A 14,434-nucleotide genomic window follows, 5' to 3' on the forward strand; every position below is an offset into this window, starting at 1 on the left:
GGAGGTGCTATTTTAGACAAGAGAGTCAACAAGCTGTCTCTAAGGAAGGGAACTTTGAGTAGAAACCTGAAAGAAATAAAGGTGTAAGCCATGAAGAAGATGATCCTGGCAGAAGTAATAACAAAGCACAGTGGCCTTTGTTATGTATAAGAAGAGTAAGGAGCCCAGTGTGGCTGAAGCAGAGTGAGCAAGGGAACAGAAGTAAGAAATGAGATCAGAGATAGCAGGGAATCATGTCAAAGAGCGCCTTGAAGGCCTTGTATATTTTATAATGAATGGGATGGGATTGCATGACAATATAATGAGATGCTATGGTTTTGTTGTATATGACAAGAGAGAACAATGCATGTGGAGGAAAGTCAAGGAATGAGTTTAACTAGGTAGACAGGAGCCATACAAGGGGAAAAAAAAAAAAAAAAAAAAAAAAACTTCTGTTCTAAGCTAAGGAATTTCAGTTTTATCCTAATAGCTAAAGGGAGCCATTAAAGGACTGTAAGCAAGAGATTGGCAGTATATTTTAAGCTAGAAAGATCACTCTGGCATCAATACGAAAGATATGTTGGTGGGAGGCTGTTGAAATAACCCAGGCCAGAAATTCTGGGGGTCCAAAATAAGGGAGAGCCAGTGAGAATTAGAGAGCAGGAAGTAGAATGAAAGATATTAAGGAAGTAGAATCTACAGGATTTAGAGACTGACTGACTGACTGACTGATAAAGGGGAGTGTGTTACCAGGAATTGTTTAAAATAATGCTTAGGTTTCTGTATTGGACAACTGCTAGATGGTAAACCCTTCAAACCAAGAAAGAAAAATAAAGACAGAGGAACAAATATGGGGCGGAATGGTGGGGTAGGGAAGATTATGAATTTTGTTTTGGAAATTAAAAAAACTAATATCTATGTTATGGATGTCCAGTAAAAATCTAATTGGAAATTCCTTATGTAGCTAAATACAGAGAATTCCAGACTAGAGATAAAATATTTGGAACTTATTTGGAGATGAATAATTTTTGAAGTCATGGGTGTGAATGAGGTCAACCAGGGATAAAATAGTCTGGTGGTTCTCAACACTGGACACACAATGAAAAGTTCTGGAAAAAACAGAATTCAAGTCTCTAGGGAATGAGGCCCAGGTGACAGTAATTTATAGATTCCTAATGATTCTGATGTGCAGCCAGGACTGAGAGCTACTTAAGTAGCAAATGAAAAGAGTAGAAAGCAAATAATGGGACTTCAGGAAACATAGTTCAGAGTGTCAAAGACAAAGATATGGAATGAAGGAAAAAATTTTTAATATGGCCAGAAAAATAGGAAAACTGGGAAATAAGCAGTGTTTCAAAGTTTGGAGAGTTCCAAGAGTGAAGGAGTGGTCAATAACACCAAATACAGAGTGTTAAAAATAAGTCAATGACAGAAAAACAGCCATTGGCATTGGTAATTGCATGACTGTTTGAGAAGTTGGAACAGTTTCACTGATGTGGGGGCAGAAGTTACATAGAAGTCAGCTGAGGAATTGGGCAAGGAGGAAGTACAGATAGGGAATATTTAAAGAAGCTTGGTTGTGAAATTAAAGTAAGTGTGAAATTTTAAAACTCTGCTTTTTTGAAAGACACTAATAAGAATGGAAAAGAAAAGAAACAATTCAAATAAATATTTGCAAACCATATATCTAATAAGGGACTGGAATGCAAAATTAAATAAAAACACACAACTCAGTAATAAGAAAGCAAACATTCCAAATAAAAACAGGCAAAATATTTAAACAGATATTTCATTCTTTTGTGAAGAAATATGTACGGCAAATAAGCACATGAAAATATGTTCAATATCATTAGTCATTAGGGAAATTCATATTAAAACAACGCGATACAGAGCTACAACTACATATCAATTAGAATGGCGAAAAATATCTGCCAATACCAAGTGATCACAAGGGTGTGGAATAACTGTAACTCATATATTATTGGTGGGAATAATGTAAAATGGTAAGAACCACTTTGAATAACAATTTGGTAATTTCTTAACAAGATAAACATACACATACAATATGACCCAGAAGTTCATTCCTAGGCATTTATCAAATAGAAGTGAGACATAGGTGCACACAAAAACATGTACACAAATACTTATCATAGCTTTATTCATAATAAAATTGTTTCCAAATTCTGGAAACAACTCAAATACTCCATACCAGGAATAGAATATTATTCATTGAAACAAATTACTGATAACTGCAACAACATAGGTGAGCCAAAAACATTATGTGAAGAAAAAAGTCAAACTTGGGAGGCTACATACTGTATAATTCTATTTATATTATCATTCTGGAAATGGCAAAATTACAGAACCAGAAAAGACATCAGTGGTTGTCTCAGGTGGGGTAAGGTAATTGAATACTACAGGCCAAAAAGGAACTTTCTGGGGTGATGGAAATATTCTATATCTCAATTGTGGTGTTTTCTTGACTATAAGTATTTGTAAAAAACATTCATAGAACTGAATATTATAAAATGGTGAATTTTACTGAATATAAATTATATTTTAGTAAACCTGACTTAAAAGAAAAAAACAAAACAACAATGTGAAGGGTGCAAATTAGAGGAAGATATGGAATCCAGGGAAAATTTCTTAAAGATGGAAGAAACTTGATGATGTTGATTACATCAGAGCCAGTGTAGGTAGAAAAACTGAAAGTACAGGGATGAAAAAGAAAAAAAAAAGGGGAGAGGTTGGTCCTGAAGAGGTTTTAGAAAAAGGGAGAGGTTGGTCCTGAAGCTGTTTTACCTAGAAAGATATTATTCAGAATTCAAATTTCTAAAACAAAATTGCATATTTTAAAGGACTTTAGCTTTTTTTTTTTTTTTAATTTCCAGAACATTTTCTGAAAAGAACAATCACGAAAGCCAAACTAGAATTATGAGCTCACTTTGTGGTGTCTCCATTAGCTTTGTCTCCTTCCCATCCCATATTCATCTTCCATTTCAATCACTGGAGAAGCAATATTATAAAATGTTAAAGAGAAAAAATTAAACAGTCCACTCATAGGCTATCATTCTAACAAAATTGTATTCAATTTTTGGTATTCTCTTCCTACTTTTAATACTTGCAATCTGTACACTTACTTTTAAAAGGCATTAGTAAAAGAGATTAAGTAGTTCACAATTCAACCATTAGGTAGCCCATTTTCTCTTCTTAGGCTTTATGAAAAATTTAGACATCCATTTTAATAGGTTATAACTTAGTAGTGGACGGCGCCATCCAGTATGCCTCAGGTTAAACTTTACTTGGGGGGTTATTTGAACTTTTCCAGAAAGCAATCATCAAAGGATAGTCAGAAATCCATGATGTTTTACATGATTAAGTACAAGACCTGTTGTTTACGATTATTCCATGAAATGAGAGTGACTGGGTACTTTAAAACAGTATAATATGCCATCTGGTAGAAATACATAATAACACCTATAAAGTATTCTTACCAATAAAATGATACCTAAATCTGATCAACCCTCTAGATCTACCTACCAATTTATAGGAAATACAGAAAATGAGAAACTTTTTAAATGACACTGTGGGGATTGCAATCAGCAAAACATAGATTTGGAGTTACTCAGGACAAAAAAACCTGATCTCTTCAACAAACAAATTACAACACAAAAAGAGAAATGGAAATGAAACATAGTTACCCAGCAATTCCAGTGATGCATATATAACCAAGAGAATTGAAAACATATTCATACAAAAACTTGTACACAAATGTTTATAGAAGCATTCTCCATAATAGCCCAAAAGTACAAACAACCAAAATGCCATCAACTGAAACATGAATGAACAAAATGTGGTATATCCAGACAACAAATAAAATGATAATAATAATATATTATTTCGCCATAAAAGGAATGAAGTGCCATTCAATGAAGAAGGTGATGTAGTACACTCTACAGTGCCATTTCCCACAGAATCTTTGAACAACTACAAAAACAGGCAGAGCTATCTTCTTCAGAACTCCAGAAAACAGTAAAAGGGTTGTAGAAACTGGACGAGTGCTGAATCAAGAAAATGAGCTTTAAAAAAAAAGAGTAGGAGAAGCTCATGGTGCCACTGCTACCAGGTCCCCCGTGCCATGCTGGTACCCTGTGGCACCAGCCTGCACTCCCATTGTGGGTCTCTAGCCCTGTTCTGGAGGGAACAGTGTAACCCAGTGCCGATTTGGATATATTATATCCCCGAAAAGCCCTGTTCTTTAATGCAATCTTGTAGGGGCAGATTTATTAATCTTTTTGATTAAGCTGTGACCTCTTGATTGAATGTTTCCATGGAGATTTGATGCCACCCATTCAGGGTAGGTCTTGATTTGTTTACTGGAGTCCTTTATTTTTTTATTTATTTATTTTTTTTAATCATCATTTTATTGAGATATATTCACATACCACGCAGTCATACAAAACAAATTGTACTTTCGATTGTTTACAGTACCATTACATAGTTGTACATTCATCACCTAAATCAATCCCTGACACCTTCATTAGCACACACACAAAAATAACAAGAATAATAATTAGAGTGAAAAAGAGCAATTGAAGTAAAAAAGAACACTGGGTACCTTTGTCTGTTTGTTTCCTTCCCCTACTTTTCTACACATCCATCCATAAACTAGATAAAGTGGAGTTTGGTCCTTATGGCATTCCCAATCCCATTGTCACCCCTCATAATCTACATTTTTATACAACTGTCTTCGAGATTCATGGGTTCTGGGTTGTAGTTTAATAGTTTCAGGTATCCACCACCAGCTACCCCAATTCTTTAGAACCTAAAAAAGGTTGTCTAAAGTGTGCATAAGAGTGCCCACCAGAGTGATCTCTCGGCTCGTTTTGGAATCTCTCTGCCACTGAAGCTTATTCCATTTCCTTTCACATCCCCCTTTTGGTCAAGAAGATGTTCTCCATCCCACGATGCCGGGTCTACATTCCTCTCCGGGAGTCATATTCCACGTTGCCAGGGAGATTCACTCCCCTGGGTGTCTGGTCCCACGTAGGGGGGAGGGCAGTGATTTCACCTTTCAAGTTGGCTTAGCCAGAGAGAGAGGGCCACATCTGAGCAACAAAGAGGCATTCAGGAGGAGACTCTTAGGCACAAATATAGGGAGGCCTAGCCTCTCCTTTGCAGCAACCGTCTTCCCAAGGGTAAAACCTATGGTAGAGGGCTCAACCCATCAAACCACCAGTCCCCTATGTCTGTGGTCATGTTAGCAACCATGGAGGTGGGGTAGGCGAATACCCCTGCATTCTCCACAGGCTCCTCAAGGGGGCACTACTTCTTTTTTTTTTTTTTTCCTTGTTTGTCTTTTTTCTTTTCTTTTCTTTCTTTTTTTTAACTTTCCCTTCTTTTTTAAATCAACTGTATGAAAAAAAAAGTTAAAAAGAAAACAAACATACAATAAAAGAACATTTCAAAGAGACCATAACAAGGGAGTAAGAAAAAGACAACTAACCTAAGATAACTGCTTAACTTCCAACATGTTCCTACTTTACCCCAAGAAAGTTACATAATATAGCAACATTTCAGTGAACTTGTTCCTACTACATCCATCAGAAATTAACAGACCATAGTCATTTCTGGGCATCCCCAGAACGTTAAATAGCTTATCTGTTCTTCTTGGATTATTGTTCCCCCTTCCTTAATTGCTCTCTACTGCTAGTTCCCCTACATTCTACATTATAAACCATTTGTTTTACATTTTTCAAAGTTCACATTAGTGGTAGCATATAATATTTCTCTTTTTGTGCCTGGCTTATTTCGCTCAGCATTATGTCTTCAAGGTTCATCCATGTTGTCATATGTTTCACCAGATCGTTCCTTCTTACTGCCGCATAGTATTCCATCGTGTGTATATACCACATTTTATTTATCCACTCATCTGTTGAAGGACATTTGGGTTGTTTCCATCTCTTGGCAATTGTGAATAATGCTGCTATGAACATTGGCGTGCAGATATCTGTTCGTGTCACTGCTTTCCGATCTTCCGGGTATATACCGAGAAGTGCAATCGCTGGATCGAACGGTAGCTCTATATCTAGTTTTCTAAGGAACTGCCAGACTGACTTCCAAAGTGGCTGAACCATTATACAGTCCCACCAACAATGAATAAGTGTTCCAATTTCTCCACATCCCCTCCAGCATTTGTAGTTTCCTGTTTGTTTAATGGCAGCCATTCTAACCGGTGTTAGATGGTATCTCATTGTGGTCTTAATTTGCATCTCTCTAATAGCTAGTGAAGCTGAACATTTTTTCATGTGTTTCTTGGCCATTTGTATTTCCTCTTCAGAGAACTGTCTTTTCATATCTTTTGCCCATTTTATAATTGGGCTGTCTGTACTATTGTCATTGAGTTGTAGGATTTCTTTGTATATGCAAGATATCAGTCTTTTGTCAGATACATGGTTTCCAAAAATTTTTTCCCATTGAGTTGGCTGCCTCTTTACCTTTTTGAGAAATTCCTTTGAGGTGCAGAAACTTCTAAGCTTGAGGAGTTCCCATTTATCTATTTTCTCTTTTGTTGCTTGTGCTTTGGGTGTAAAGTCTAGGAAGTGGCCTCCTAATACAAGGTCTTGAAGATGTTTTCCTACATTATCTTCTAGGAGTTTTATGGTACTTTCTTTTATATTGAGATCTTTGGTCCATTTTGAGTTAATTTTTGTGTAGGTGGTGAGGTAGGGGTCCTCTTTCATTCTTTTGGATATGGATATCCAACTCTCCCAGCCCCATTTGTTGAAAAGACCATTATGGCTCAGTTCCGTGACTTTGGGGGCCTTATCAAAGATCAGTCGGCCATAGATCTGAGGGTCTATCTCTGAATTCTCAATTCGATTCCATTGATCTATATGTCTATCTTTGTGCCAGTACCATGCTGTTTTGGCAACTGTGGCTTTATAATAAGCTTCAAAGTCAGGGAGTGTAAGTCCTCCCACTTCGTTTTTCTTTTTTTAGAGTGTCTTTAGCAATTCGAGGCATCTTCCCTTTCCAAATAAATTTGATAACTAGCTTTTCCAAGTCTGCAAAGTAGGTTGTTGGAATTTTGATTGGGATTGCATTGAATCTGTAGATGAGTTTGGGTAGAATTGACATCTTAATGACATTTAGCCTTCCTATCCATGAACATGGAATATTTTTCCATCTTTTAAGGTCCCCTTCTATTTCTTTTAGTAGAGTTATGTAGTTTTCTTTGTATAGGTCTTTTACATCTTTGGTTAAGTTGATTCCTAGGTACTTGATTTTTTTAGTTGCTATTGAAAATGGTATCTTTTTCTTGAGTGTCTCTTCAGTTTGTTCATTTCTAGCATATAGAAACATTACTGACTTATGTGCATTAACCTTGTATCCCGCTACTTTGCTAAATTTGTTTATTAGCTCTAGTAGCTGTATCGTCGATTTCTCAGGGTTTTCTAGATAGAAGATCATATCATCTGCAAACAATGACAGTTTTACTTCTTCTTTTCCAATTTGGATGCCTTTTATTTCTTTGTCTTGCCGGATTGCCCTGGCTAGCACTTCCAGCACAATGTTGAATAACAGTGGTGACAGCGGGCATCCTTGTCTTGTTCCTGATCTTAGAGGGAAGGCTTTCAGTCTCTCACCATTGAGTACTATGCTGGCTGTGGGTTTTTCATATATGCTCTTTATCATGTTGAGGAAGTTTCCTTCAATTCCTACCTTTTGAAGTGTTTTTATCAAAAAGGGATGTTGGATTTTGTCAAATGCTTTTTCAGCATCTATTGAGATGATCAATTGATTTTTCCCTTTCGAGTTTTTAATGTGTTCTAATACATTGATTGTTTTTCTTATGTTGAACCATCCTTGCATGCCTGGAATGAACCCCACTTGGTCATGGTGTATGATTTTTTTAATGTGTCTTTGGATTCGATTTGCAAGTATTTTGTTGAGGATTTTTGCATCTATATTCATTAGGGAGATTGGCCGGTAGTTTTCCTTTTTTGTAGCATCTTTGCCTGGTTTTGGTATTAGATTGATGTTAGCTTCATAAAATGAGTTAGGTAGTGTTCCATTTTTTTCAATGTTTTGAAAGAGTTTGAGTAAGATTGGTGTCAGTTCTTTCTGGAAAGTTTGGTAGAATTCCCCTGTGAAGCCATCTGGCCCTGGGCATTTATTTGTGGGAAGATTTTTGATGACTGATTGGATCTCTTTGCTTGTGATGGGTTGGTTGAGGTCTTCTATTTCTTCTCTGGTCAGTCTAGGTTGTTCATATGTTTCCAGGAAATTGTCCATTTCTTCTACGTTATCCAGTTTGTTGCCATACAGTTGTTCATAATATCCTCTTATAATTTTTTTAATTTCTTCAGGATCTGCAGTTATGTCACCTTTTTCATTCATTATTTTGTTTATATGGGTCTTCTCTCTTTTTGATTTTGTCAGTCTAGCTAGGGGCTTGTCAATCTTGTTGATCTTCTCAAAGAACCAACTTTTGGTGATATTTATCCTCTCTATTGTTTTTTTGTTCTCTATGTCATTTATTTCTGCTTTAATCCTTGTTATTTCTTTTCTTGTACTTGGTTTGGGATTGGTTTGCTGTTCATTTTCTAGCTTCTTCAGTTGATCCATTAGTTCTTTGATTTTGGCTCTTTCTTCCTTTTTAATATATGCGTTTAGTGCTATAAATTTCCCCCTTAGCACTGCTTTTGCTGCATCCCATAGGTTTTGGTATGTTGTGTTCTCATTTTCATTCGTCTCTATATATTTAGCAATTTCTCTTGCTATTTCTTCTTTAACCCACTGATTGTTTAGGAGTGTGTTGTTTAACCTCCAGGTATTTGTGAATTTTCTAAGTCTCTGATGGTTATTGACTTCTAATTGTATTCCATTGTGGTCAGAGAATGTGCTTTGAATAATTTCAATCTTTTTAAATTTATTGAGGCTTGTTTTATGCCCCAGCATATGATCTATTCTGGAGAAAGTTCCGTGAGCACTAGAAAAGTATGTGTATCCTGGTGATTTGGGATGTAATGTCCTGTATATGTCTGTTAAATCTAATTCATTTATCAGATTGTTTAGGTTTTCAATTTCCTTATTGGTCTTCTGTCTGGTTGATCTATCTATAGGAGAGAGTGATGTGTTGAAGTCTCCCACAATTATTGTGGAAACATCAATTGCTTCCTTTAGTTTTGCCAGTGTTTCTCTCATGTATTTTGTGGCACCTTGATTGGGTGCATAGACATTTACGATTGTTATTTCTTCTTGCTGAATTGCCCCTTTTATTAGTATGTAGTGGCCTTCTTTGTCTCTCAAAACATCCCTGCATTTGAAGTCTATTTTATCTGAGATTAATATTGCTACACCTGCTTTCTTTTGGCTGTAGCTTGCATGAAATATTTTTTTCCATCCTTTCACTTTCAGTTTCTTTGTGTCCCTGTGTCTAAGATGAGTCTCTTGTATGCAACATATTGATGGTTCATTTTTTTTGATCCATTCTGCGAATCTATATCTTTTAATTGGGGAGTTTAATCCATTTACATTCAACGTTAAAACCGTGAAGGCATTTCTTGAATCGGCCATCTTATCCTTTGGTTTATGTTTGCCATATTTTTCCCTCTCTCTATTAATATCCTTTATTGTACCCATACCGAATCTCTTTAGTACTGAACCTTTCTCCAAGTCTCTCTGTCCTGTCTTTGTTTCTCTGTCTGTAGGGCTCCCTTTAGTATCTCCAGTAGGGCAGGTCTCTTGTTAGCAAATTCTCTCAGCATTTCTTTGTCTGTGAAAAATTTAAGCTCTCCCTCAAATTTGAAGGAGAGCTTTGCTGGATAAAGTATTCTTGGCTGGAAATTCCTCTCACTCAGAATTTTAAATATATCGTGCCACTGCCTTCTTGCCTCCATGGTGGCTGCTGAGTAGTCACTACTTAGTCTTATGCTGTTTCCTTTGTATGTGGTGAATTGCTTTTCTCTTGCTGCTTTCAGTACTTGCTCCTTCTCTTCTATGTTTGACAGTGTGATCAGTATATGTCTCGGAGTGGGTTTTTTTGGATTTATTCTATTTGGAGTTCGCTGAGCATTTATGATTTGTGTATTTATGTTGTTTAGAAGATTTGGGAAGTTTTCCCCAACAATTTCTTTGAATACTCTTCCTAGACCTTTACCCTTTTCTTCCCCTTCTGGGACACCAATGAGTCTTATATTTGGACGTTTCATATTATCTATCATATCCCTGAGGTCCATTTGAATTTTTTCAATTTTTTTCCCCATTCTTTCTTTTATGCTTTCATTTTCCATTCTGTCATCTTCCAGGTCACTGATTCGTTGTTCAACTTCCTCTAGTCTTGTACTATGAGTGTCCAGAATCTTTTTAATTTGGTCAACAGTTTCTTTAATTTCCATAAGATCATCCATTTTTTTATTTAGTCTTGCAATGTCTTCTTTATGCTCTTCTAGGGTCTTCTTGATTTCCTTCATATCCCGTACTATGGTCTCATTGTTCATCTTTAGTTCTTTGAGTAGCTGCTCTAGGTGCTGTGTCTCTTCTGGTCTTTTGATTTGGGTGCTTGGGCTTGGGTTATCCATATCGTCTGGTTTTTTCATATGCTTTATAATTTTCTGTTGTTTTTGGCCTCATGGCATTTGCTGAACTTGATAGGGTTCTTTTAGGATTTGTAGACCTACTGAAGTCCTTATCTCTAATTTATCAGATCTACAGCTTCGTGGAGTACACTTTCTCTAACTAACCAGCAGGTGGCGTCCACGAGCCACCTGTTCTCCACAAGCCAGTTCTCCCCTGCTTAGCCTTTTTGGTGAGTGGGGGAGTGAGTCTTGTGGGGCCCAATTGGTGTACCAAGCTTGCGTGTGTAGTTGGTGTTGCCTGTCCTGTATGTGGGGCGTGTTTCTGGGCAGTCGGGGAGGGGGGGTGGCCCTAACAATCAAATCTCCCTGATGATCCTAGAGTTTTAAAGCTGCTGCAATAGTCTAATCCTTCAGTTCAGTCCTGCCACAGTTTGTCTCTGCCACTGACCCACAAGTCTTTGGTATTGGCGTATGGCTCCTGAGACTTGCAAGTGGGCCCCTCTTCCAGGCTGTGCACCCCGGGTCCTCTGTTGAGGGATGACTGTGCTATGTCACAGGTGAGTGCCGTCCCCCCAGGGCAGTTCTGGGCTGCTGGGCTGTGTAGGGAGGCTCCCAGTCTGTTCAAATGATGGCTGAATGGGGCTTTGTTAATTCACACTGCTCCACCTTCCCAGCTCTGGGACATTCAGCTGAGGTTGCAGGGAAGGCTAATGTCCACGCCCAGTTTTGTGGTGTGTGCCTGTTATTTGAAGCACTTCCGTCACACTGGGTTGTCTGGGGCAGCTCTGGGCTATGGGGCTGGCGATGGGCAGGAGTGTTTCCTGTCCACCAGGATGGTGGCTGTGAGTGGACACCCCCCTTTTCTTGGGAAGTTGTGTTGTTTATTGAATTTTCTCAGCCACTGGATTATTGCCTTTTGTCTCAGAGCTCTCTTAGTTCTGCTCTTGACTTGACGTGCCCAAATTGCAATTCTTTGAAGCTTTCTGTATTGGGCTTCTTAGAGTAATTGTTTTAGAAAAAGAAAAAAGGATTTAAAAAAAAAAAAAAAAAAAACGGCCCTCCTCAGAGATCTAATGGGTTATTGAAATGCTAATAGACAAAGCAACCAGGGTCATTAAGGAAAGGTCCACAGGGCAGAGAGATCAGCTTTTCTTCGGGATTTGCATATGCGCCTCAGGGCCTGAGCTCGGGCTTGAGCTCTGCCCTTCCCCCTTCTATGTTCACCAGAACTCCAAAAATCTTCCGCTTTTATTTTGGAGTTTTTCGTGTTGTTTTTTTTCTATGCCTGTCTCCTCTCTGCTGGGCTGGCTGCTCTCAGAGTCTCTGGTGTCTGGTCTCAGTCTATCTATGGTTGGAGTTTGAATCAGTAGAATGAGTGTCCGATAAGAGCAGCCACTGCAGTTCTCCCTTCTCCTTCCCGGAGCTGACAGCCCCTCCTCCCCCGGGACTGAGCCTGGCAGGGAGGGGCGCGGGTCACCTGGCCGCAAAAACTTACAGATTTCGCTGATCTCCGCTGTTCCACGTTTTCATGAGTGTTGTATGAAGTATGCCCAAAGTCAGATTGCTCTGTGGTGTCCAGTCCACGCAGTTCCTGGCTTTTTACCTACTTTCCTGGAGGAGTAACTAAAACTTACAGCTCACCAGTCTGCCATCTTGCCCCGCCTCCACTGGAGTCCTTTAAAGGGAGCTCACACAGAGAGTAGAGAGATGAAAAAGCCCCGGGATATGCTAACCCAGGACACCCAGATGCTAGCCGACACTTTGAGATTCTAGCCCAGAGTTTGCTCCAGAGAAGCTAAGAGAGAACAAAATGCCCCAAAAGCAGCTGAGAGATACATTTTGGAGAAAGCCATTTTAAAACAGGAACCAGGACCAGCAAATACCAGCCACATGCCTTCCCAGCTGACAGGTGTTCAGGACACCATTGGCCTTTCTTCAGTGAAGATATCCTCTCGTTGATGCCTTAGTTTGGACGTTTATGGCCTCAGGACTGTAAATTTGTAATCAAATAAACCCCCTTTATAAAAGCCAATATTTCTGGTATTTTGCATCTGGGATGGGAGAAAGTCCTATAAATGGAGAAATTAATAAGACCATGAGCATGCATAAGCCCAAGACAAGACACAGGAAGGCAGTTGTAGAAAACAGTTCCGTGGTCCTCAGAAAGTTTAGTATGGCATTATCATATGACCTGGCAATCCCACTTCTGGGTATATACCCAAAAGAACTAAAAGCAGGGATTCAACAGATATTTGTACATCCATGATCATAATGGCTTTATTCACAGTAGCTAAAAAATAAAAGATACCCAAGTGTCCATCAACCAATGAGTGGATAAACAAAATGTGGTACATACATACAATAAATATTATTCAGCTATAAAAAGGAATGAAGTTCTGTTATATGCAACCATATAGATGACCTTGAAGATGTCATGTTGTGTGGAAAAAGTCAGACACAAAAGGACAAATAGTGTATGATCTAGAATAATTGATATGAAATAATTAGAATAAGCAAATTTATAGAGTCAGAAACTAGAATACAAGTTTCCAGGGGCTGGGCTGGGGGGTTAAGGAATGGTGAGTTAATGCTTAATTGGTAAAGAGTTTCTGTTTGGGGAGTTGGAAAAGTTTTGGTATTGAATGGTAGTGATGTCAGCAGAACACTATGAATGTAATTAATACCACTGAATTACATCTTTGAATGTGATCAAAAGGGGAAATTTTAAGTTTATATATGTTAATAGAACAAATTAAAAAAAAACAAGCATATCCATAGGACTGTACAATAAACAATGAACTCTATGGAAACTACAGACTACATTAATAGTATAATTTTATTAATATTTAATCAATTATAACAAAGTCACCATACTAATGCAAAAAGTTAATAATAGAGAAACTGTGTCTGAGATGGAAGGTATTTTGGAAACGCTGTATTTTCTGCATGACTTTTCTGTAAAGCTACTTCTCCTATAAAATAAACAAATAATTAAATTTCAAAAAGGAATGAAGTACCGATACATGCTACAAGGACTTACCTTGAAAACATTATGCTAAGTGAATGAAGCTAGACACAAAGACCACAGTTGTATGATTCAATTTATATAAAAAGTCTAGAAAAAGGAAATCAATAGAGATTAAAAATTTGTTTAATTAGATTAATAAATAGAAATTTAGATTAATTAGATTAATGTTACCAGGGGTTGGCAGGAGACTGGAATAAGAAATGGCTGCTTATGCTGGTTTGGAGGTGTTATGTTCCCCAGAAAAGGTCATGTTCTTTTAATCCATTCCTTTGGGTACAGACCTGTTGTGGGTGGGACATTTTTTGTTTGGTTATTTCAATTGAGATGTGACCCAGCCCATTCAAAGTAGGTCTTAATCCTTCCATTGGAGTCCTTTCTGAGGATAAAAGACAGAAAAAGCCCAGAGAGCTCAGAGAGAAAGCCCCCAGAGGAACTGAGAGAGGAAGTCACTGAAATCAGAAGCTGAAAGCAACAAAACCCAGGAGAGAAGGACCAGTAGATGGCGGCCACGTGCCTTCCCATGTGACAGAGGTGTGCCACCAGCCTGTATTCAGAATCCAGTTTCATCGTGTTGATGCCTTAAATTGGGACATTTTCATGGCCTAAGAACTGTAAATTGTGAATAATAAATCCCCATTGTATATGGCAACCAATTTCTGGTATATTTTATTCTAGCAGCTTTAGCAAACCAAAACACTGCTAATAGATATGAGGGTTCTTTTGGGGGCAAAAAAAAAAAAAAAAAAATGTTCTGGGATTAAATAGTGGTAATGGTTGCACAACTCAGTGAATATCTAAAACCCATTGAGTTGTACACTTTTAATGAGTGATTGTATGGTATATG

The 14,434-nt window shown here is 37.9% G+C and overlaps 1 protein-coding gene across 2 annotated transcripts in view; it reads right to left on the bottom strand.

Moving 5' to 3' along the window:
- Window positions 1-13,621, bottom strand: part of RAD54B (RAD54 homolog B) — a 177,217-nt gene extending 163,596 nt beyond the window's left edge. For both annotated transcript variants that reach the window (XM_037803339.1, XM_037803335.1), the window contains exon 1: window positions 13,603-13,621. In XM_037803339.1, the coding sequence (XP_037659267.1) occupies window positions 13,603-13,613 (11 nt within the window). In that variant the 5' untranslated portion in view covers window positions 13,614-13,621. The remainder of the gene's footprint in view (window positions 1-13,602) is intronic.
- Between the last annotated feature and the right edge of the window lie 813 nt (window positions 13,622-14,434).

This window comes from Choloepus didactylus, chromosome 14 (genome assembly GCF_015220235.1).
Source record: "Choloepus didactylus isolate mChoDid1 chromosome 14, mChoDid1.pri, whole genome shotgun sequence".
Lineage (NCBI taxonomy): Eukaryota > Metazoa > Chordata > Mammalia > Pilosa > Megalonychidae > Choloepus > Choloepus didactylus.